Source organism: Anoplolepis gracilipes, chromosome 15, assembly GCF_047496725.1.
Source record: "Anoplolepis gracilipes chromosome 15, ASM4749672v1, whole genome shotgun sequence".
In the NCBI taxonomy this organism is placed as follows: Eukaryota; Metazoa; Arthropoda; class Insecta; order Hymenoptera; family Formicidae; genus Anoplolepis; species Anoplolepis gracilipes.
Genome location: NC_132984.1, coordinates 5408990 through 5432189, shown reverse-complemented (window position 1 = coordinate 5432189; position 23200 = coordinate 5408990). Strand labels below are relative to the sequence as shown.

Below are 23200 nucleotides of genomic sequence, written 5' to 3'. Positions count from 1 at the left end.
TTGAAATGCTAAATGCAAGATCAAAAGATGTAAAATTTGCGGTTGGAATGATCGTGACACATGATTATCAATCTGCAGACTGTCCTACAGGCGTAATAATTGGATGGCATCGATATAAAGATAGAAAGTTTGTTAAAATCTCCGTAAAAGATAGAAGAGAAAATACTCATATTTTTCCATTGAATATCTGTTGTGATACAAAGGAACAAACATGTTACCTAATTCTTACGGATAATAATGAAATGTGTTATGTGGGAAAAGGTATGAATATAATTTTTATTATTTAATTTTACTTATCAGTAATTGATTTTTTTGTGTTTTTTAAATTTTTATTATAGACGCTATAACTTTAACAAAGCCAAAATGGATAGAAAATAGTCAGATAGGTGGTTATTTTAACAAATTCGAAGGCACTCATTATGTACCAAACAAAGCGCTGGAAAAATGTTATCCGCATGATGCCGCTGTAACTGCCGCTAACTGCTAAAAAAACTATATCAGAAAATTTATACTATTAATTTAAATATAAATTCTAGTAGAGAGATGGTAGGTGGCGCTAGACAATTACAATAAATTACAATTTTTTCTTTATTTTTTTCTCATCTCTTTGTACGTATACGTATTTTATTTTATTTCAATTCATCTTATTCTCTTTTTTTTTAATTTAGCTTTTTAATTAATTTTTAGTGTTATTGTATTTATTGTTATATTTCTTTCATTATTATTTAATTTTATTTATCATTAATTAATTTTTAATTTGCGTTTCGCATTTTTTATTATAGACTCTAAAACTTTGACAACGTCGAAATTGATCGAAAATAATGAAGTAGGTCGTTATTTTGACAAATTCGAAGGCACACATTACGTACCAAACAGGAAGGTGGCAGAACGTTACCCGCATAATGCCATTGTAACTGCCCCAAGAGCAACCGAACACCCTGTATATATACATATCATCACATTGATATTATTTATCTTTAATGTTAATATGATATATGTATTATATCCTAAGATAAATAACGTTATTTAAGTATTTAAGTATATAGGTTAAACTATTGTATTTCAATTAGCAATTATCGAATTTTGTATGTTTAACAATTTATCATGAGAATACATTTGCTGCTTACGGATATATCATTGCATTGATATTTTATATATTATTTACCTCTGATGTTGAAACTCTCTTTTTGATAAATAATATTTTATCAAGTTATCGCTAGAAGTACCAAACCGTTTTTCTGACCATTTCTGTCTTTTAGATTAGTAACTTATTTCTTATGTAAAAGATAAGATTCTGATCTCATTTACTTTCTTTATTAAATGATTGATAAAAAGGTATAAAATTTTAGAATTTTATCTTTTATACAAAAAATAGAGTAATTAATTTAAAAAATAGAAACCGTCAGAAATGACCGCTTGGTATTTTTAATATTATACTGACAAGATATATCTGACAAATGAAGGATATGTTTCAAGTGTTTTTAAGTGACAATTCTCGATTCAATGTAAATTAGAAAAAATGACTCATATATACTGTGCGGATTAAAAAAAATATTTTCCATCGGTTTGATTAGCATAAGTTTTTGCAGACATCTGAGCCCGAATAGAGAACGCGCTTCCGTCAATATTTTCTTTAACGAAAGAGTAGGAAAGACGAATAAAAAAAAAGCATAATTGAGAAAAATAAAGAGTTATTACAAATAAAAGCTATAAATAATTATACATTAATACAAAAAAATTAATAGTAATTAATATGTAATCAAGAATATGTTAAATGCGAAAGACAATGTGTTAAAATTTAATTTCAATTATTCCGTTTGCCAATACATTTTTATCTGAAATTTGAATTTAATTTTAAATTTAAAATATGGTAAAATCATAGTGCCATATCAAGATAATCGAAAAAGAAAGAGAATAATATTATATAATAAAAATAAAAATTATTTTGTAAAGGAAAAATGATAGATATTTAGAAATAAAAATTTCAGTATATTTCAATTAATTATCTTATTAATGCTATTAAACCCAAATACTCGAATCCTTCGACTATTTTTGCTGCAAAATAACCTTTATTTCTATTTTTATATATAGTGTTCAGACAAATGCTGTTTGCCTAGGGAAATAGCATTTGAAATAAAATAAACAAATGAAAGCCACTTACTCTGCCAGATGGTATATGCCTAGTCAAAAGCTATTTTCCTAAAACAACCATTTGCCTATGATATATACATATAGGATCTTGCAAAGTTTGTCAATTTCTTCCTTCGTAAACAGTTAAAAATTTTTCACGAATTACTTTGCCTTCAATACAGTACAGAAAAGCCTAAAGATATCTAAAAGATAATGAGGCGTTTTTAAGTCATCTTTTAGAGATATGTGCTGTCTGAGCTGTCAATAAATTTTTTATGAAAATTTATTTTTAGATGTAAAGTAGGTTAATCAGTGTCATATAATAGAAATCGGAACAGAAAGATTGCAGAAAACCAGATTTACATAAACTATTTTTTGTGTTTACTAACATATATATAAATAAAACTTTGTTCAATACATAACAAGCTTAATAAACAATGATTTACATACTATTCCAACACGTACAACAACTAAAATTTCGAAATTAATGGATTATTATTTATATTTATAATTAATAGTATTGCTTAATAATTAATGATGAAAATATATTCGGAAATGAGTCTAAAAAATTCTGATATTTATGTACACTAAAATTTATACTATAAAAGTCACAATAGAATCTTATTAAAATACATCTTAAACTTTGTGATTTGTGAAAGTATAGCTAATTTTTAAAAATTTAGAAGAATTGAAAAGAAATACGAACTTTCAGTATCAAATTTAACGGATTCTTATAACTCAAGAAACGGCCATCGAATTCACAACAAAGTATAAATTTATATCACACTAATATATTGAAAAATAATAGTACTTACGCCTAATATTGTAATTATGTATTCGATAAATCAGTGGCAATTATTCAGTCGATTGCATTTTTATTAAGAATTTTTATTAATTATTAATAACAGAAAATTATAAATAAAAAAAAAATATATAAATAAAAAAATAAAAAGAGAAAGAAATAGATTTATTTTACTGCAAAATAATAAGAAACATTTTTATAGAAATTTACAATAGAACTAAATATAAGAAATATGTTCCTTATAGAGAACACAACGGTAAAAAACGAAGATGAATAGATACACGAGAAAAACTGCGTGACTTGCGTGCGCGCTTAGTTTACAGACGTCATTATATCTCACTGTTTTTTAATAAATTTAACTTAAAATTTTTAAAGAATATTCTTAAAATATATATAAAAATTGTTTTAAGTAAAAATTGAAAGCTAATTACGAATTCTTCTAAATGTAGCTTTCTTCTAAATATATATTTCACTATGCCAAGGAAATGTTTAAGGAAAAGCAGGTAATTTTTCTGACGTTCAAAACCCGAAGAATTTCTCAAATATTACCTGAGAGACCCCGGAAAAATTCTTCTATTGTGCCTATAATCACGTAGCAACTGTATAGTGGAAGAACCTTTAGGTTTATAGATTTTTCCAGAATAGGGATGGTAGATATTGTAAAGAGTTTCTGTAGTGTATACGACACGTGCTCTTGGAAAATACATAAAAATATAATAAGTTTTGCAGTATATTTCGTTTGACTACAAATAGGGAATTAGTGATATACGAATAACTTGATCCCATCTTTTTAAATTAAATTACTTTTTTGTGTTTTACTAAATTTTGTAACTAAATTTTTAAATAATGGCTATGATAATGCGTTTACCGGAAGAAGTGATAAATATTATACTTGGCTGCAGTGATATCAGCATTGAGGATATCATTAACTTTAGATGTGTGTGCAAGAAATTTCGACATGTAGCCAAACACAAGAAGTTTATGGAAAACAAGTTTCTTCAGAGGTAATTAGTTAATTTTTCGCAATTTGATTTTATTAACCTATTGCACAATCAATTCTGCAAAAAATATATTTTATAAAAACAAAAATATATAAAAAATGTGAAAAAAATAATAAAAAATATGAAAAGTTTAAGAAAGTTAAATCACATGAAGAGCGCGAGCAATGATTTTCAATAAATTTTTTCATCAATTAAATTTAATCTTCAATTAATTAGTAGTATAGGTAAATTTTGTATTTCCTTTGTAACAAGCAAAAAAATTTTTGGAGATAACTCCCATCTACAATATTTTCCTGGTTCTTGGTTTTTAATAGCAAGTATTATTAGTAAAATTATTTTATTTAATAATGTTATGAAATAATTTATTAATTTTATGTTTTATTAATACCCAGAATATAAATAAAGTTTTTGTCATAATTTGTCATATTTACAGACTATGGCTATAATACTGTCCATTGTTTATATTATTGTATATTGTTAGTGTGTAAGAATTACAATCTAAATTGAAAATTATATACTGCATACTTTATTTTATATTAAAACAAGAAGATTGATATTTTGAGCAATTATATATATTACACAATTTAAACAGTTTAATTCTTTGAAACCTTATACCAATGCAATTAGTTTAGTGTTTTTTAAAAATTCATGATAATATTTTATGATATTACTTATTTCAATTTCAGATGGCCTACAGCGAGAAAACATTATAACAAGCACTTTAAGCAAAATGAACAAAAAGATAAAAAAAGTTTAAACTTTATAAAAATGGGCATTTATTATATGAGACTATTACAAAACGAAACACAACTTAAACATAATTATTCTTATTATCAATCAATCAATAAAGTAATGCAAATGGGGCACCTATGTGGGTTAGATGTAGGTAATATGTCGTTAGATTATAAGGAGTATAAAAATGAAAGAAAGATAAGAAATATAACAATTTCTTTCAAAATGGATGAGATTAAAAGTTTGCTTACTCTATTATCACGGTAAGATTATAAAAATTAAAGTACTATTAACTTTATGAACTAATGTACATATCGCATAGTTAATAAATATGTAAATTTTTCAGAACATCTGTTTATGAACGCTTAACGGACAAATATCACAGTCTGCAACTCCTTATCTACCTGAGGCAACTTAAGCTGAAAATAAAATTCAACAAATTTATGAAGCAAACTAGCACAGCGAGACTTTTGGAAAATTGTGCTACTTTTGTGGCACAACTGTTACAGCCTCAAAAGGAAGTATTTTATTCGACCGTAACAGCGTCACTAGATAGTATGGCAACAGACGTATTAAATAATCTGAGAGAGAAACATCCCGGCCACTCAATATTGTCGACGTCTGCTGATCTTTTTTTTAATTGGAGAAACAACAATAGCGACGACAATTATTGGACTGAAGTAGAGGGAACACAGATTATGGATGCACTCGACGAATACATATTTGACAAATTAAACTTTCGACCATACAACCCAGAAAATATAGAGTGGAATATACAATTAAAATATAAATGTATAGATCATGTAAGTACTAAAGATTGTAATATATTATAAATATATGATCAATTATGTCGTAAACATAGTCATATTCTAAACGGCACATAATATTTATGATAAATATTTATGAAAATATATTTTTTTGGAAATATTATATAAATACATTATATTTTGTAAAAATTTTTATTGGACATATTTTTAAAATAAAAATGAAATATTTTATGTAATATTTATGATAAGTACAAAATAAGTATTTATAATAATTATTTTTTAAATATTTGACAGAATATTTATGGTAAATATTTATCATCTATTCAATCTAAAATCTTAAAAAGGTTTATAAAGTGTTTTGGAAAATATTTATGAAATATTTAAATAATTATTTAAAATATTTTATAAATATTATGAATTTGTATATATTTTGTGCTACCTGGAATGTTTGTTGTAATCTTAGAAATTCTTTCTTTTTAATTAATTTCTGCATTGTAATTTCTGACATTAGGTTTTAGAACATAAATATGGTCGGGAAATTGTAATTTATATAATATATCACAGCGTTGCTAGAAGACTCGGTTTACGCTGCGATATAGTTAGATTCAATCAGACTATCTATCTATTTTGGAAACCGAGTTAGTAAGTATAATACCAGATTTGAAATTATTTGAATCTTTCGGTATTTTTATTCCTATCGTAAACACATATATTATGTTTTATTGTTTACAGCGCTACAAACAGTTTAAAAAATGTAAGATGTTTTGAAATAAATTCTAACCAATTCCCAGATTGTTTGATCAAGCAAGAGCGTGTTGAAAGATTTGAAGTATTAACAGTTCAAGAGGTTGGTAATAACTTATATTTAATTTTTATTTTTTTTAATATTAATTAACAAATTGACAATATTAAAATAAAGCAGGAAAACTTGCACAATGTATAACTTTCACGTTTATAATTGAAACCTAATTTACGTTCAAACCATTTTTATTATAGATGAAAGAAATACTCTTAGATTTGAACCAATTGTTTCTCGGATATCCGTGGAGTAATAATCGTAGTCCCTTAAGGGTGAACGAGTACGACATAGATAAAGTCTACAATTATAAACAATCAAGAGATTTGTTTAAGTATTTAAAAATGGTTGCACCACACTATTGTGTACGTAAACACTCGACTACATATGCCGTATATTAATAATAATAATAATAAGCAATTTCTTTGTTAACACAATAATAAAGCTTCTCTCTGATAACACACACAATTATATAAGAATTATAATAAACTCTAATTTAATTAGTTAAATTTTAACTTTCTATAAATGTTTATTTAAAAATTATTTGACAAGAAATATTAATAAAAGCTTGAACTTATACTTTTCAGTTCATGGTAAAGATAGAAAATTTTGAAATGACAAATACAAAATCAAAAAAAGTAAAATTTGCGGTTGGAACGATTGTAACGCATGGTAATCAATCTACAGACTGTTCTGCAGGCGTGATAATTGGATGGCACCGATATAAAGAGAGACATTTAGTTACATTTTACACAGTAGATAGACGAACTAATCCTAATCATATTCCATTGAAGTTCTGTAGTAATACTAGAAAGAAACAAACACATTACTTAATTCTTACTGAAAAAAATGAAATGTGTTACGTAGGAGAAGGTATTATTATAGAAACGCGACCTTATTTAAAATTACATTTTTTTCTTCATTTATCCCATCTTTTTTATATATAGTATAAGATAATATTTTATTTTATTTTAATTTATCTTATTCTCTTTTTTCTTAATTTGGCTATTTATTTTTAGTGTTATTGTATTTGTTGTTATATTTCTTTTATTTGTCATTAATTTATTTTTAATTTGAGATTTATATTTTTGATTATAGATTCTATAGCTTTGACAAAGCCGAAATTGATCGAAAATGATGAAGTAGGTCGTTATTTTGACAATTTCGATGGCAAGCATTACGTACCAAACAGGAAGGTGGCAGAACGTTACCCGCATAATGCCATTGTAACTGCCCCAAGAGCAACCGAACCCCCTGGATATGTAGATATCATCACATTGATATTATTTATCTTAAAAGTTAATATATGTAATATATATGTTGTTAAAATATGTATTATATATGTATTATATATGTTGATATATGTATTATATCCTAAGATAAATAACGTCATTTAAGTATTTAAGTATATAGGTTAAACTATTGTATTTCAATTAGCAATTATCGAATTTTGTATGTTTAACAATTTATCATGAGAATACATTTGCTGCTTACGGATATATCATTGCATTGATATTTTATATATTATTTACCTCTGATGTTGAAACTCTCTTTTTGATAAATAATATTTTATTAAGTTATCGCTAGAAGTACCAAACCATTTTTCTGACCATTTCTGTCTTTTAGATTAGTAACTTATTTCTTATGTAAAAGATAAGATTCTGATCTCAATTACTTTCTTTATTAAATGATTGATAAAAAGGTATAAAATTTTAGAATTTTATCTTTTATACAAAAAATAGGGTAATTAATTTAAAAAATAGAAACCGTCAGAAATGACCGCTTGGTATTTTTAATATTATACTGACAAGATATATCTGACAAATGAAGGATATGTTTCAAATGTTTTTAAGTGACATTTCTCGATTCGATGTAAATTAGAAAAAGTGACTCATATATACTGTGCGGATTAAAAAGAATATTTTCCATCGGTTTGATTAGCATAAGTTTTTGCAGACATCTGAGCCCGAATAGAGAACGCGCTTCCGTCAATATTTTCTTTAACGAAAGAGTAGGAAAGACGAATAAAAAAAAGCATAATTGACAAAAATAAAGAGTTATTACAAATAAAAGCTGTAAATAATTATACATTAATACAAAAAAATTAATAGTAATTAATATGTAATCAAGAATATGTTAAATGCGAAAGACAATGTGTTAAAATTTAATTTCAATTATTCCGTTTGCCAATACATTTTTATCTGAAATTTGAATTTAATTTTAAATTTAAAATATGGTAAAATCATAGTGCCATATCAAGATAATCGAAAAAGAAAGAGAATAATATTATATAATAAAAATAAAAATTATTTTGTAAAGGAAAAATGATAGATATTTAGAAATAAAAATTTTAGTATGTTTACAAATATACTACTTTGATATTTTTTACTCCGATGCAAACAATACACTAATACATAGTCTTGTTTTATAATACATAATATATATTATATAAAACATAAAAACTTTACAATATAATTAATAACAAATTTAAAAAGCGAGTGACAGTTCATGATAAATATGTTCTATTGTAAAAATTTTTTTTATATTTTTTTAAATTAAGATTTTTTGTTTCATCAGTTAATTGATTAGAAACAATATTGCCTTTGAAAAATACAGAATTTTGACATTTCTTAAAATATTTACGTTTAAGAACGTTACACAACAATAAATACTTTACTAGCCACTGGATTGATTAGGCTCATATATATCATTTTCTCCCCATAAGCTTACATTGATAATAATAACTATAGCATATTTCTATAAACTTGCGAATTTTTGAATGGTTTTCAGTATATTTCAATTAATTATCTTATTAATGCTATTAAACCCAAATACTCGAATCCTTCGACTATTTTTGCTGCAAAATAACCTTTATTTCTATTTTTATATATATAGTGTTCAGGCAAATGCTGTTTGCCTAGGGAAATAGCATTTGAAATAAAATAAACGAATGAAAGCCACTTACTCTGCCAGATGGTATTTGCCTAGTCAAAAGCTATTTTCCTAAAACAACCATTTGCCTATGATATATACATATAGGATCTTGCAAAGTTCGTCAATTTCTTCCTTCGTAAACAGTTAAAAATTTTTCACGAATTACTTTGCCTTCAATACAGTACAGAAAAGCCTAAAGATATCTAAAAGATAATGAGGCGTTTTTAAGTCATCTTTTAGAGATATGTGCTGTCTGAGCTGTCAATAAATTTTTTATGAAAATTTATTTTTAGATGTAAAGTAGGTTAATCAGTGTCATATAATAGAAATCGGAACAGAAAGATTGCAGAAAACCAGATTTACATAAACTATTTTTTGTGTTTACTAACATATATATAAATAAAACTTTGTTCAATACATAACAAGCTTAATAAACAATGATTTACATACTATTCCAACACGTACAACAACTAAAATTTCGAAATTAATGGATTATTATTTATATTTATAATTAATAGTATTGCTTAATAATTAATGATGAAAATATATTCGGAAATGAGTCTAAAAAATTCTGATATTTATGTACACTAAAATTTATACCATAAAAGTCACAATAGAATCTTATTAAAATACATCTTAAACTTTGTGATTTGTGAAAGTATAGCTAATTTTTAAAAATTTAAGAAGAATTGAAAAGAAATACGAACTTTCAGTATCAAATTTAACGGATTCTTGTAACTCAAGAAACGGCCATCGAATTCACAACAAAGTATAAATTTATATCACACTAATATATTGAAAAATAATAGTACTTACGCCTAATATTGTAATTATGTATTCGATAAATCAGTGGCAATTATTCAGTCGATTGCATTTTTATTAAAAATTTTTATTAATTATTAATAACAGAAAATTATAAATAAAAAAAAATATATAAATAAAAAAATAAAAAGAGAAAGAAATAGATTTATTTTACTGCAAAATAATAAGAAACATTTTTATAGAAATTTACAATAGAACTAAATATAAGAAATATGTTCCTTATAGAGAACACAACGGTAAAAAACGAAGATGAATAGATACACGAGAAAAACTGCGTGACTTGCGTGCGCGCTTAGTTTACAGACGTCATTATATCTCACTGTTTTTTAATAAATTTAACTTAAAATTTTTAAAGAATATTCTTAAAATATATATAAAAATTGTTTTAAGTAAAAATTGAAAGCTAATTACGAATTCTTCTAAATGTAGCTTTCTTCTAAATATATATTTCACTATGCCAAGGAAATGTTTAAGGAAAAGCAGGTAATTTTTCTGACGTTCAAAACCCGAAGAATTTCTCAAATATTACCTGAGAGACCCCGGAAAAATTCTTCTATTGTGCCTATAATCACGTAGCAACTGTATAGTGGAAGAACCTTTAGGTTTATAGATTTTTCCAGAATAGGGATGGTAGATATTGTAAAGAGTTTCTGTAGTGTATACGACACGTGCTCTTGGAAAATACATAAAAATATAATAAGTTTTGCAGTATATTTCGTTTGACTACAAATAGGGAATTAGTGATATACGAATAACTTGATCCCATCTTTTTAAATTAAATTACTTTTTTGTGTTTTACTAAATTTTGTAACTAAATTTTTAAATAATGGCTATGATAATGCGTTTACCGGAAGAAGTGATAAATATTATACTTGGCTGCAGTGATATCAGCATTGAGGATATCATTAACTTTAGATGTGTGTGCAAGAAATTTCGACATGTAGCCAAACACAAGAAGTTTATGGAAAACAAGTTTCTTCAGAGGTAATTAGTTAATTTTTCGCAATTTGATTTTATTAACCTATTGCACAATCAATTCTGCAAAAAATATATTTTATAAAAACAAAAATATATAAAAAATGTGAAAAAAATAATAAAAAATATGAAAAGTTTAAGAAAGTTAAATCACATGAAGAGCGCGAGCAATGATTTTCAATAAATTTTTTCATCAATTAAATTTAATCTTCAATTAATTAGTAGTATAGGTAAATTTTGTATTTCCTTTGTAACAAGCAAAAAAATTTTTGGAGATAACTCCCATCTACAATATTTTCCTGGTTCTTGGTTTTTAATAGCAAGTATTATTAGTAAAATTATTTTATTTAATAATGTTATGAAATAATTTATTAATTTGATGTTTTATTAATACCCAGAATATAAATAAAGTTTTTGTCATAATTTGTCATATTTACAGACTATGGCTATAATACTGTCCATTGTTTATATTATTGTATATTGTTAGTGTGTAAGAATTACAATCTAAATTGAAAATTATATACTGCATACTTTATTTTATATTAAAACAAGAAGATTGATATTTTGAGCAATTATATATATTACACAATTTAAACAGTTTAATTCTTTGAAACCTTATACCAATGCAATTAGTTTAGTGTTTTTTAAAAATTCATGATAATATTTTATGATATTACTTATTTCAATTTCAGATGGCCTACAGCGAGAAAACATTATAACAAGCACTTTAAGCAAAATGAACAAAAAGAGTTTAAAGAAAATGAACAAAAAGATAAAAAAAGTTTAAACTTTATAAAAATGGGCATTTATTATATGAGATTATTACAAAACGAAACACAACTTAAACATAATTATTCTTACTATCAATCAATCAATAAAGTAATGCAAATGGGGCCACCTATGTGGGTTAGATGTAGGTAATATGTCGTTAGATTATAAGGAGTATGAAAATGAAAGAGATATAACAATTTCTTTCAAAATGGATGAGATTAAAAATTTGCTTACTCTATTATCACGGTAAGATTATATAAATTAAGGTACTATTAACTTTATGAACTAATGTACATATCGCATAGTTAATAAATATGTAAATTTTTCAGAAAATCTGTTTGCGAATACTTAACAGACAAATATCACAGCCTGAAACTCTATATCTCCCTGAGGCAATGGAAATATTGGGGAAAATTGGATAAATTTCACAATCAACCTTACATAATGCAACTTATGGAACAAAGTGCTACTTTTGTGGCACAACAGTTACAGCCTCAAAAGGAAGTATTTTATTCGACCGTACCAGCGTCACTAGATAGTATGGCAACAGACGTATTAAATAATCTGAGAGAGAAACATCCCGACCACTCAATATTGTCGACGTCTGCTGATCTTTTTTTTTTATTGGAGAAACAACAATAACGACGACAATTATTGGAATGAAGTAGAGGGAACACAGTTTATGGATGCACTCGACGAATACATATTTGACAAATTAAACTTTCGACCAAACAACCCAGGAAATATAGAGTGGAATATACAATTAAAATATAAATGTATAGATTATGTAAGTACTAAAGATTGTAATATATTATAAAAATATGATCAATTATTCCGTAAACATAGTCATATCCCAAACGGCACATAATATTTATGAAAATATATTTTTTTGGAAATATTATATAAATGCATTACATTTTGTAAAAATCTTTATTTGACATATTTTTAAAATAAAAATGAAATATTTTATGTAATATTTATGATAAGTACATAATAAATATTTATAGTAATTATTTTTTAAATATTTTTAAATATTTGATAGAATATTTATGGTAAATATTTATCATCTATTCAATCTAAAATTTTAAAAAGGTTTATAAAATGTTTTGGAAAATATTTATGAAATATTTAAATAATTATTTAAAATATTTTATAAATATTATGAATTTGTAAATATTTTGTGCTACCTGGAATGTTTGTTGTAATCTTAGAAATTCTTTCCCTTTAATTAATTTTTGCATTGTAATTTCTGACATTAGGTTTTAGAACATAAATATGGTCAGGAAATTATAATTTATATAATATATCACAGCGTTGCTAGAAGACTCGGTTTACGCTGCGATATAGTAATGGAATATTTCGATAAGCGTATCCATCTATTTTGGAAACCGAGTTAGTAAGTATAATACCAGATTTGAAATTATTTGAATCTTTCGGTATTTTTATTCTCATCATAAACACATATATTATGTTTTATTGTTTACAGCGCTACAAACAGTTTAAAAAATGTAAGATGTTTTGAAATAAATTCTAACCAATTCCCAGTTTGTTTGATCAAGCGAAAGCGTCTTAAAAGATTTAAAGTAATAACAGTTGGAGAGGTTGGTAATAACTTATACTTAATTTTTATTTATTTTAATATTAATTAACAAATTGGCAATATTAAAATTAAGCAAGAAGACTTGCACAATGTATAACTTTCACGTTTATAATTGAAACCTAATTTATGTTCAAACTATTTTTCATGATAGATGAGATAATTACTCTTGAGTTTGTTCTAATTTAGTCCCGGATATTCGTGGGGAAATATTTATATTTACAAGCTGAACGAGTACAGCATACATAGTTTCTACACTAATCTAAATTTAAGAGATTTTAGTAAGGATTTAAAAAGCAGACCATACTATTGTGTACGTAAACACTTGACTACATATGCCGTATATTATTAATAATAATAATAAGCAATTTCTTTGTTAACACAATAATAAAGCTTCTCTCTGATAACACACACAATTATATAAGAATCATAATAAACTCTAATTTAATTAGTTATAATTTAATTTTCTATAAATGTTTATTTAAAAATTATTTGACAAGAAATATCGATTAAAGCTTGAACTTACACTTTCCAGTTGAGTCTAGAAATGAGAAAATTTGAGAAATGGATGATAAATACAAAATCAAAAGGTATAAAATTTGCGGTTGGAATGATTGTAAGGCATAAAGATGAATCTACAGACTGTTCTGCAGGCGTGATAATTGGATGGCACCGATATGAAGAGAGACGTTTAGTTAAATTTTCAATAGTAGATAGACGATATTCATTTAATTCACTTGATATTATTCCATTGAAGATCTGTAGTGATAATAGAAAGAAACAAACACATTACTTAATTCTTACTGAAAAAAATGAAATGTGTTACGTAGGAGAAGGTATTATTATAGAAACGCGACCTTATTTAAAATTACATTTTTTTCTTCATTTATCCCATCTTTTTTATATATAGTATAAGATAATATTTTATTTTATTTTAATTTATCTTATTCTCTTTTTTCTTAATTTGGCTATTTATTTTTAGTGTTATTGTATTTGTTGTTATATTTTTTTTATTTGTCATTAATTTATTTTTAATTTGAGATTTATATTTTTGATTATAGATTCTATAGCTTTGACAAAGCCGAAATTGATCGAAAATGATGAAGTAGGTCGTTATTTTGACAAATTCGATGGCAAGCATTACGTACCAAACAGGGACCTGGCAGAACGTTTTTCCCATGATGCCACAAAAATAAAAAATATTCAGGACATAATACTATAAATATATTTAAAATAAATTTAATTTTTAGATAAAACAAATTTAAAAAAAAAATAATTTTATATTGAAAAAGATTGGTAAAAATACAGGCAATTTCAATAAATTTCGAGAAAAAATACGCATTCTTAGAATATTAAATTTATTGGATTTTATAACGCACTAGAAAGAAATGGCTATCGAATTCACATCGAATATAAAACCTAAGAATAAGATATTAAAAAGTAATAATATTTATGCTAAATATTTTTATTATAATATTTGATAAATCAATGCCAATAAATGTGTTTCTGTAAAAAAAAAGTTTTTTTACTTATCAACGTATGTCTTGTCGTATTTTATCTTTATTTATACAATAACGCAGCAGTAAACGCGTATTGCGAATCACACAAAGTCGTCTGATTTTCTCATAGTCTGTCACTATATTAAGTAGCTGTCATTGTGACGTTCGTGTATCTAGGTACATCACTGAACTTGGAGACCCTCAACTGAGAGTCTGGACACAGCTGAAATTTTTACAAACAATGACGGTTGCATTAAAGAACAAAACAATTCATTCTATGTATAGAGTATATACATATATATTATTATGCTACGTATTAAACTATATACATTAGTTAGAGATTCGTAATAAGTTCTATATGACCGTGATAATAATTTTGAGAAAAATTTAAAATTGCACTTATACAAATTGCACACTACGCCTAAAACTTCCAATAACTGATCGATTAGAAATTTCATTTTTTTTCTTAGACAGATATAACATAAATATAACATTTTGTTGAGTGGCAAAAACTATATATATATATTGTATAGGATCTTACAAAGTTCGTCGAATTCTTCCTTGGTAAACTGTTAAAAATTTTTCACGAATTATTTTACCGGTCAATAAATTTTTGATCGAAATTTATTTTTAGATTTAAAATAACATAAATAAAATGTCATATAATAGAAATCGGAAGAGAAAGATTGCAGAGGACAAGATTTACACAAACTACTTTTGTGTTTAGTAACATGTCTATAAAAAAACTATATTTAATACATAACAATCTTAATAAACAATGATTTATATACTTTTCCAACATTTAAAACAAATAAAGTTAAAAATTGTTGGATTATTATTTATACTTAAAATTAATAGTATTACTTAATAATTAATGATGAAAATATATTATAAAAAATAAGTCTAAAAAATTCTGACATTTATGTACATTTAAATTTATACTATAAAAGTCACAAATGAATCTTACTAAAATACCTCTTAAACTCGAAAACATTTGTGGAAGTATAGCCAATTTTTAAAGATTTCGAAAAAAAATACGAACTTTAAGTATCAAATCTAACGGATTCTTGTAACTCAAGAAACGAACATCGAATTCACATCAAAGTATAAATTTATATCACACTAATATATTGAAAAATAATAGTTTTTACGCTAAATATTGTAATTATGTACTCGATAAATCAATGCCAATTAATTCGTCGATTGGATATTTATATAGAATTTCTATTAATTATTAACGAAAGATAAATATAAATAAAGGAGAAAAATATAAATAAAAAAAGAATAAAAAAAGAAAGAAATGAAAACAGATTTATTTTACTGTAAAATAATAAGAATCATTTTTTCTACAAATTTACAATAGAACAAAATATAAATTAAATATGTTCCCTATAGAGAACACAATTTAACGGTAGAAAACGAAGATGAATAGACACACGAGACAAACTGCGTGACTTATTGCGTGCGCGCTTAGTTTACAGACGTCATTATATCTCACTGTTTTTAACAAATTTGACTTAAAATTTTTAAAGAATATTCTCGAAATATATAAAAAAAATTGCTTTAAGTAAAAATTGAAAGCTAATTTTACGGATTTTCCTAAATGTAGCTTTCTTCTAAATATGTATTTCACTATGCCAGAGAAATGTTTAAAGAAAAGCAGGTAATTTTTCTGACGTTCAAAACCCGAAGAATTTCTCAAATATTACCTGAGAGACCCCGGAAAAATTCTTCTATTGTGCCTATAATCACGTAGCAACTGTATAGTGGGAGAACCTTTAGCTTTATTGATTTTTCCAGAATAGGGATGGTCAGATATTGTAAAGAGTTTCTATAGTGCAGTACTCGGAGTTAGTTGCCCTTTTCGGGCCGATTTCCGAGGCGACGGAAATCCTCCTATTCCCCCATTAGCGCTCGAGGCTCGACGGCTGCCGAATCGCTTCAGGCGCGTCCCTATAAGAAATGTGTTGGGATCCGTATGTTACGCACACAAATCGTTAGTTTTTTTTGCTAAATAATTTTTATTTTTATAAATAATTATAAATAAAATTATGTTAATAAATAATAAATATAATAATAAATAATATATACAATAAAAAATATATAATAATAAATTATAAGTAAAAATATTAAAAATATTAAAAATATTATTAATGTTATGTAAAGCTATTATATATATATATATATATATATATACGTACACATATACATATACATATACATATACATATTCGCATGCATATTAATAATAGAATTTTTAATATCTTTATTAATAATTTATTTTATTTATTATTATATTTTTTTTATTATATATTATTATATTATTTGTTATTATTATATTTATTATTTGTTAATATACTTTTATTTATTATTTATAATTATTTATAAAAATAAAAATTATTTAGCAAGAAAAATTTTAATGATTTGTGGCGTAACATACGGACCTCAATATATTTCTTATAGTTACACACCTGAAGTATAGCGTTCGGCGGCTCGGCCGTCGAGCCTCGAGCGCTAGTGGGGGAATAGAAGGTGACGCCTCGGAAATCGGCTCAAAAAGGGCAACTACCTCCGAGCACTGCTGTAGTGTATACGACACGTGCTCTTGGAAAATACATAAGAATATAAGTTTTGCAGTATATTTCGTTTGACTACAAATAGGGAATTAGTGATATACGAATAACTTGGTCCCATCTTTTTAAATTAAATTACTTTTTTGTGTTTTACTAAATTTTTAAATAATGGCTATGATAATGCGTTTACCGGAAGAAGTGATAAATATTATACTTGGCTGCAGTGATATCAGCATTGAGGATATCATTAACTTTAGATGTGTGTGCAAGAAATTTCGACATGTAGCCAAACACAAGAAGTTTATGGAAAACAAGTTTCTTCAGAGGTAATTAGTTAATTTTTCGCAATTTGATTTTATTAACCTATTGCACAATCAATTCTGCAAAAAATATATTTTATAAAAACAAAAATATATAAAAAATGTGAAAAAAATAATAAAAAATATGAAAAGTTTAAGAAAGTTAAATCACATGAAGAGCGCGAGCAATGATTTTCAATAAATTTTTTCATCAATTAAATTTAATCTTCAATTAATTAGTAGTATAGGTAAATTTTGTATTTCCTTTGTAACAAGCAAAAAAATTTTTGGAGATAACTCCCATCTACAATATTTTCCTGGTTCTTGGTTTTTAATAGCAAGTATTATTAGTAAAATTATTTTATTTAATAATGTTATGAAATAATTTATTAATTTGATGTTTTATTAATACCCAGAATATAAATAAAGTTTTTGTCATAATTTGTCATATTTACAGACTATGGCTATAATACTGTCCATTGTTTATATTATTGTATATTGTTAGTGTGTAAGAATTACAATCTAAATTGAAAATTATATACTGCATACTTTATTTTATATTAAAACAAGAAGATTGATATTTTGAGCAATTATATATATTACACAATTTAAACAGTTTAATTCTTTGAAACCTTATACCAATGCAATTAGTTTAGTGTTTTTTAAAAATTCATGATAATATTTTATGATATTACTTATTTCAATTTCAGATGGCCTACAGCGAGAAAACATTATAACAAGCACTTTAAGCAAAATGAACAAAAAGAGTTTAAAGAAAATGAACAAATAGATAAAAAAAGTTTAAACTTTATAAAAATGGGCATTTATTATATGAGACTATTACAAAACGAAACACAATTTAAACATAATTATTGTTACTATCAATCAATCAATAAAGTAATGCAAATGGGGCACCTATGTGGGTTAGAGGTAGGTAATATGTCGTTAGATTGTAAGAAGTATAAAAATGAAATAGATATAACAATTTCTTTCAAAATGGATGAGATTAAAAATTTGCTTACTCTATTATCACGGTAAGATTATATAAATTAAGGTACTATTAACTTTATGAACTAATGTACATATCGCATAGTTAATAAATATGTAAATTTTTCAGAAAATCTGTTTGCGAATACTTAACAGACAAATATCACAGCCTGAAACTCTATATCTCCTTGAGGCAATGTAAACTGAAAATAAAATTCAACAAATTTATGGAGCAACCTAGCACAGCGAGACTTTTGGAAAATTGTGCTACTTTTGTGGCACAACAGTTACAGCCTCAAAAGGAGATATTATACTCGTCCGTAACAGCAGTACTAGATAGTATGGCACTAGAAGTATTGAATAGCCTTAGAGAGAAACATCCCGGCCACTCAATATTGTTGACGTCTGCTGATCTTTTTTTTAATTGGAGAAACAACAATATCGACGACAATTATTGGAATAAAGTAGAGGGAACACAGATTATGGATGCACTCGACGAATACATATTTGACAAATTAAACTTTCGACCATACAACCCAGAAAATATAGAGTGGAATATAAAATTAAAATATAAATGTATAGATCATGTAAGTACTAAAGATTGTAATATATTATAAATATATGATCAATTATGTCGTAAACATAGTCATATTCTAAACGGCACATAATATTTATGATAAATATTTATGAAAATATATTTTTTTGGAAATATTATATAAATACATTATATTTTGTAAAAATTTTTATTGGACATATTTTTAAAATAAAAATGAAATATTTTATGTAATATTTATGATAAGTACAAAATAAATATTTATAATAATTATTTTTTAAATATTTGACAGAATATTTATGGTAAATATTTATCATCTATTCAATCTAAAATCTTAAAAAGGTTTATAAAGTGTTTTGGAAAATATTTATGAAATATTTAAATAATTATTTAAAATATTTTATAAATATTATGAATTTGTATATATTTTGTGCTACCTGGAATGTTTGTTGTAATCTTAGAAATTCTTTCTTTTTAATTAATTTCTGCATTGTAATTTCTGACATTAGGTTTTAGAACATAAATATGGTCGGGAAACTGTAATTTATATAATATATCACAGCGTTGCTAGAAGACTCGGTTTACGCTGCGATATAGTTGGATTCAATCAGACTATCTATCTATTTTGGAAACCGAGTTAGTAAGTATAATACCAGATTTGAAATTATTGGATCTTTCGGTATTTTTATTCCTATCGTAAACACATATATTATGTTTTATTGTTTACAGCGCTACAAACAGTTTAAAAAATGTAAGATGTTTTGAAATAAATTCTAACCAATTCCCAGATTGTTTGATCAAGCAAAAGCGTGTTAAAAGATTTGAAGTATTACATGTTGAAGAGGTTGGTAATAACTTATACTTAATTTTTATTTATTTTAATATTAATTAACAAATTGACAATATTAAAATAAAGCAGGAAAACTTGCACAATGTATAACTTTCACGTTTATAATTGAAACCTAATTTACGTTTAAACCATTTTTATTATAGATGAGAAAAATACTCTTAAGTTTGAACCAATGGCCTATCGGATATGTGGGGTATAATAATCCTAGTCACATAAAGATGAACGAGTGCGGCATAGATAATGTCTACACTAATAACCATTCAGATAATTTTTATAAGTATTTAAAAAAGGTTGCACCATACTATTGTGTACGTAAACACTCGACTACATATGCCGTATATTAATAATAATAATAATAATAAGCAATTTCTTTGTTAACACAATAATAAAGCTTCTCTCTGATAACACACACAATTATATAAGAATTATAATAAACTCTAATTTAATTAGTTAAATTTTAACTTTCTATAAATGTTTATTTAAAAATTATTTGACAAGAAATATTAATAAAAGCTTGAACTTATACTTTTCAGTTCATGGTAAAGATAGAAAATTTTGAAATGACAAATACAAAATCAAAAAAAGTAAAATTTGCGGTTGGAACGATTGTAACGCATGGTAATCAATCTACAGACTGTTCTGCAGGCGTGATAATTGGATGGCACCGATATAAAGAGAGACATTTAGTTACATTTTACACAGTAGATAGACGAACTAATCCTAATCATATTCCATTGAAGTTCTGTAGTAATACTAGAAAGAAACAAACACATTACTTAATTCTTACTGAAAAAAATGAAATGTGTTACGTAGGAGAAGGTATTATTATAGAAACGCGACCTTATTTAAAATTACATTTTTTTCTTCATTTATCCCATCTTTTTTATATATAGTATAAGATAATATTTTATTTTATTTTAATTTATCTTATTCTCTTTTTTCTTAATTTGGCTATTTATTTTTAGTGTTATTGTATTTGTTGTTATATTTCTTTTATTTGTCATTAATTAATTTTTAATTTGAGTTTTGTATTTTTATTACAGATTCTATAGCTTTGACAAAGCCGAAATTGATCGAAAATGATGAAGTAGGTCATTATTTTGACAAATTCGATGGCAAGCATTATGTACCAAACAGGGACCTGGCAGAACGTTTTTCCCATGATGCCACAAAAATATAAAAAATATTATGGGTTTAATACTATAAATATAAATATAAATTATGTCATGTAATATTTAAAGTACACACACTTTTTCATAAACTAGGAATTAATTTGAAAAATCTGTCTCACGCATAAACATCTTATTTTTATTCTAGTTTGGTTCTATATAGTCTTTGAATATTTATTACAATGTCATTTTATTATAATGACGTCTGTATATTATTTTATTTTATTTTATTGTACTTTTTTGTTGTGGAGATTCTATCTATCTGCTCTCCAAATTTTTGACGCGTCATGGATAAATCAATTTTACTTCGATATATTGTAATAATGTACTCTGTCTTACTAAAGCATTTAGAATTATATTTTATTATTTTTTGTAATATTTTATTTAAAAATTTAATATTTTTCATTGTGAAGACTATTTATCTTTTCTCCAAATTTTTAACGCGTCATCGATAAATCAATTTTACTTCGATATATTGCAATAATGTACTCTGCCTTACTAAAGCACGTAAAATTATATTTATTATTTTCTGCACTATTGCTTTTAATAAATAATGAATTAATTTTTCCTATTCCTCTTTTTTCTTCCTTTAACCCTCCTTTGTGTACATACTTATTTTGAGAGGTGACAGTGGAGTATTAGGGGAAAGAAAGAGAGGAATAAAAAAAATAAATAAAATAATGCTAATTTGTTTTATTCTAGTATTGTTCTATTTAGTCTTTGAATATTTATTACAATGTCATTTTATTTTATGATATCTGTAAATTATTTTATCTTATTTTCTAAATTTCTAAATTTATTCTGTGTTTATTTTCGTTAATCGCATAAACCTATAATTATGTCGATTTTACACTTGAAATTTATTTTGTGTTTTACTTATTTAAGACACGCTAATTACGTTTAAATGTACATTTAATAGCAAATTCAAATGTCCTCCAATATTGTGCAAAGATATACTCGCATGTTGCTAAAATGTATATAATATTATTTAAACCTGCTTTCCTCTCTGCAAAAATAATGTTATAACTTTTGAAAATTACGTTCATTAAAAATAAAGAGACGACACGAGCACTATACAATTTTAACATGTTTCTGAAATATGAAAAATTTTATAATGCTGAAAATATAAAGATATTTTAAGATACGAAGATATCAGGGAAATAGAAAGAAGAAAAATATCAAAAATTAATAAGAAATTAATTAAAAGTAAAATATATATTAACATAGAATATATAAGTACACCCATTCATTTATTTAATATAACCTCCATATATTCCATATATACTTAATATTGTCAATACCTTGGAACATGCTAATAGAAGAATAAATTTGTGTAATATTTATACGTTTTTTTTTCTAATTACAATCGGAAAAATATTTTTATGTATCTATATTTATTCGAGCTATCGATTAAATGTACGTATTAATTAAATCTATTATAAATAAATCTAATCAGTTCTAAAGATATTAATATTTAATAATCAAAAATATTCTGAACTAAATGCTGGTTAGGCGTATAAATTCTTCAGAATCATATTCTGCTTTGTTGATGCTATCGAGACTCATCTTTGTTTCTTAATTATAATGAAATTTTATAGGTAATATATTATAATCGATTATTAAGCATCAACTTTAATTATTATATAAAAGTAGTAAGAGACATTAGATTTTACAAAAATTTTGAAAAAGGGCAAATAACAAACGTCTTTGTTTGGACTCTCATCAGTGTCAAAAACCTTAAGTCGAATGAATAATCCATTTTTATAAAAGTAGATATTAGATACTTAGCGTCATAATAGTTTTATGAAAAGAAGCGACCAAATAAAAATTGTGAATGTAATGATGTAATAACGTTTTTAAACGGTCTTTGTGTTATTTAAGCTTAAGTACCATGAATGATACTTAAGCTTAAATAACACAAAGACAATAATATATCCTAAAAA

At 25.0% G+C, this 23200-nt stretch overlaps 2 protein-coding genes and 1 long non-coding RNA gene across 4 annotated transcripts; all 3 read left to right on the top strand.

Annotated features, from left to right (window-relative positions):
- The first annotated feature begins 3590 nt into the window (after positions 1–3590).
- Positions 3591–7625, top strand: LOC140674165 (F-box only protein 21-like). Its single transcript, XM_072907545.1, has 9 exons — positions 3591–3936; positions 4620–4928; positions 5012–5468; positions 5944–6074; positions 6165–6279; positions 6429–6593; positions 6816–7101; positions 7327–7526; positions 7608–7625. The coding sequence occupies exons 1-9, from the start codon at positions 3779–3781 to the stop codon at positions 7623–7625; spliced, it is 1839 nt and encodes a 612-aa protein (XP_072763646.1). The 5' UTR covers positions 3591–3778.
- Positions 7626–10622: 2997 nt separating this feature from the next.
- Positions 10623–13951, top strand: LOC140674007 (uncharacterized). The gene is made up of 7 exons (XR_012048148.1): positions 10623–10968; positions 11652–11976; positions 12060–12517; positions 12990–13126; positions 13217–13331; positions 13482–13640; positions 13863–13951. It is a non-coding gene; the product is annotated as an uncharacterized lncRNA (long non-coding RNA).
- Positions 13952–17162: 3211 nt separating this feature from the next.
- On the top strand, positions 17163–21837 carry LOC140674027 (F-box only protein 21-like). 2 transcript variants are annotated; one of them, XM_072907339.1, is made up of 8 exons: positions 17164–17725; positions 18409–18732; positions 18816–19272; positions 19748–19878; positions 19968–20082; positions 20232–20396; positions 20622–20907; positions 21132–21837. In XM_072907339.1, the coding sequence occupies exons 1-8, from the start codon at positions 17568–17570 to the stop codon at positions 21266–21268; spliced, it is 1773 nt and encodes a 590-aa protein (XP_072763440.1). In that variant the 5' UTR covers positions 17164–17567; the 3' UTR covers positions 21269–21837. The 2 variants fall into 2 exon arrangements, with proteins under 2 accessions (XP_072763441.1, XP_072763440.1); XM_072907340.1 differs by lacking the exon at positions 20622–20907 and having other exon boundaries at positions 17163–17725; positions 21132–21263.
- Positions 21838–23200: the final 1363 nt, after the last annotated feature.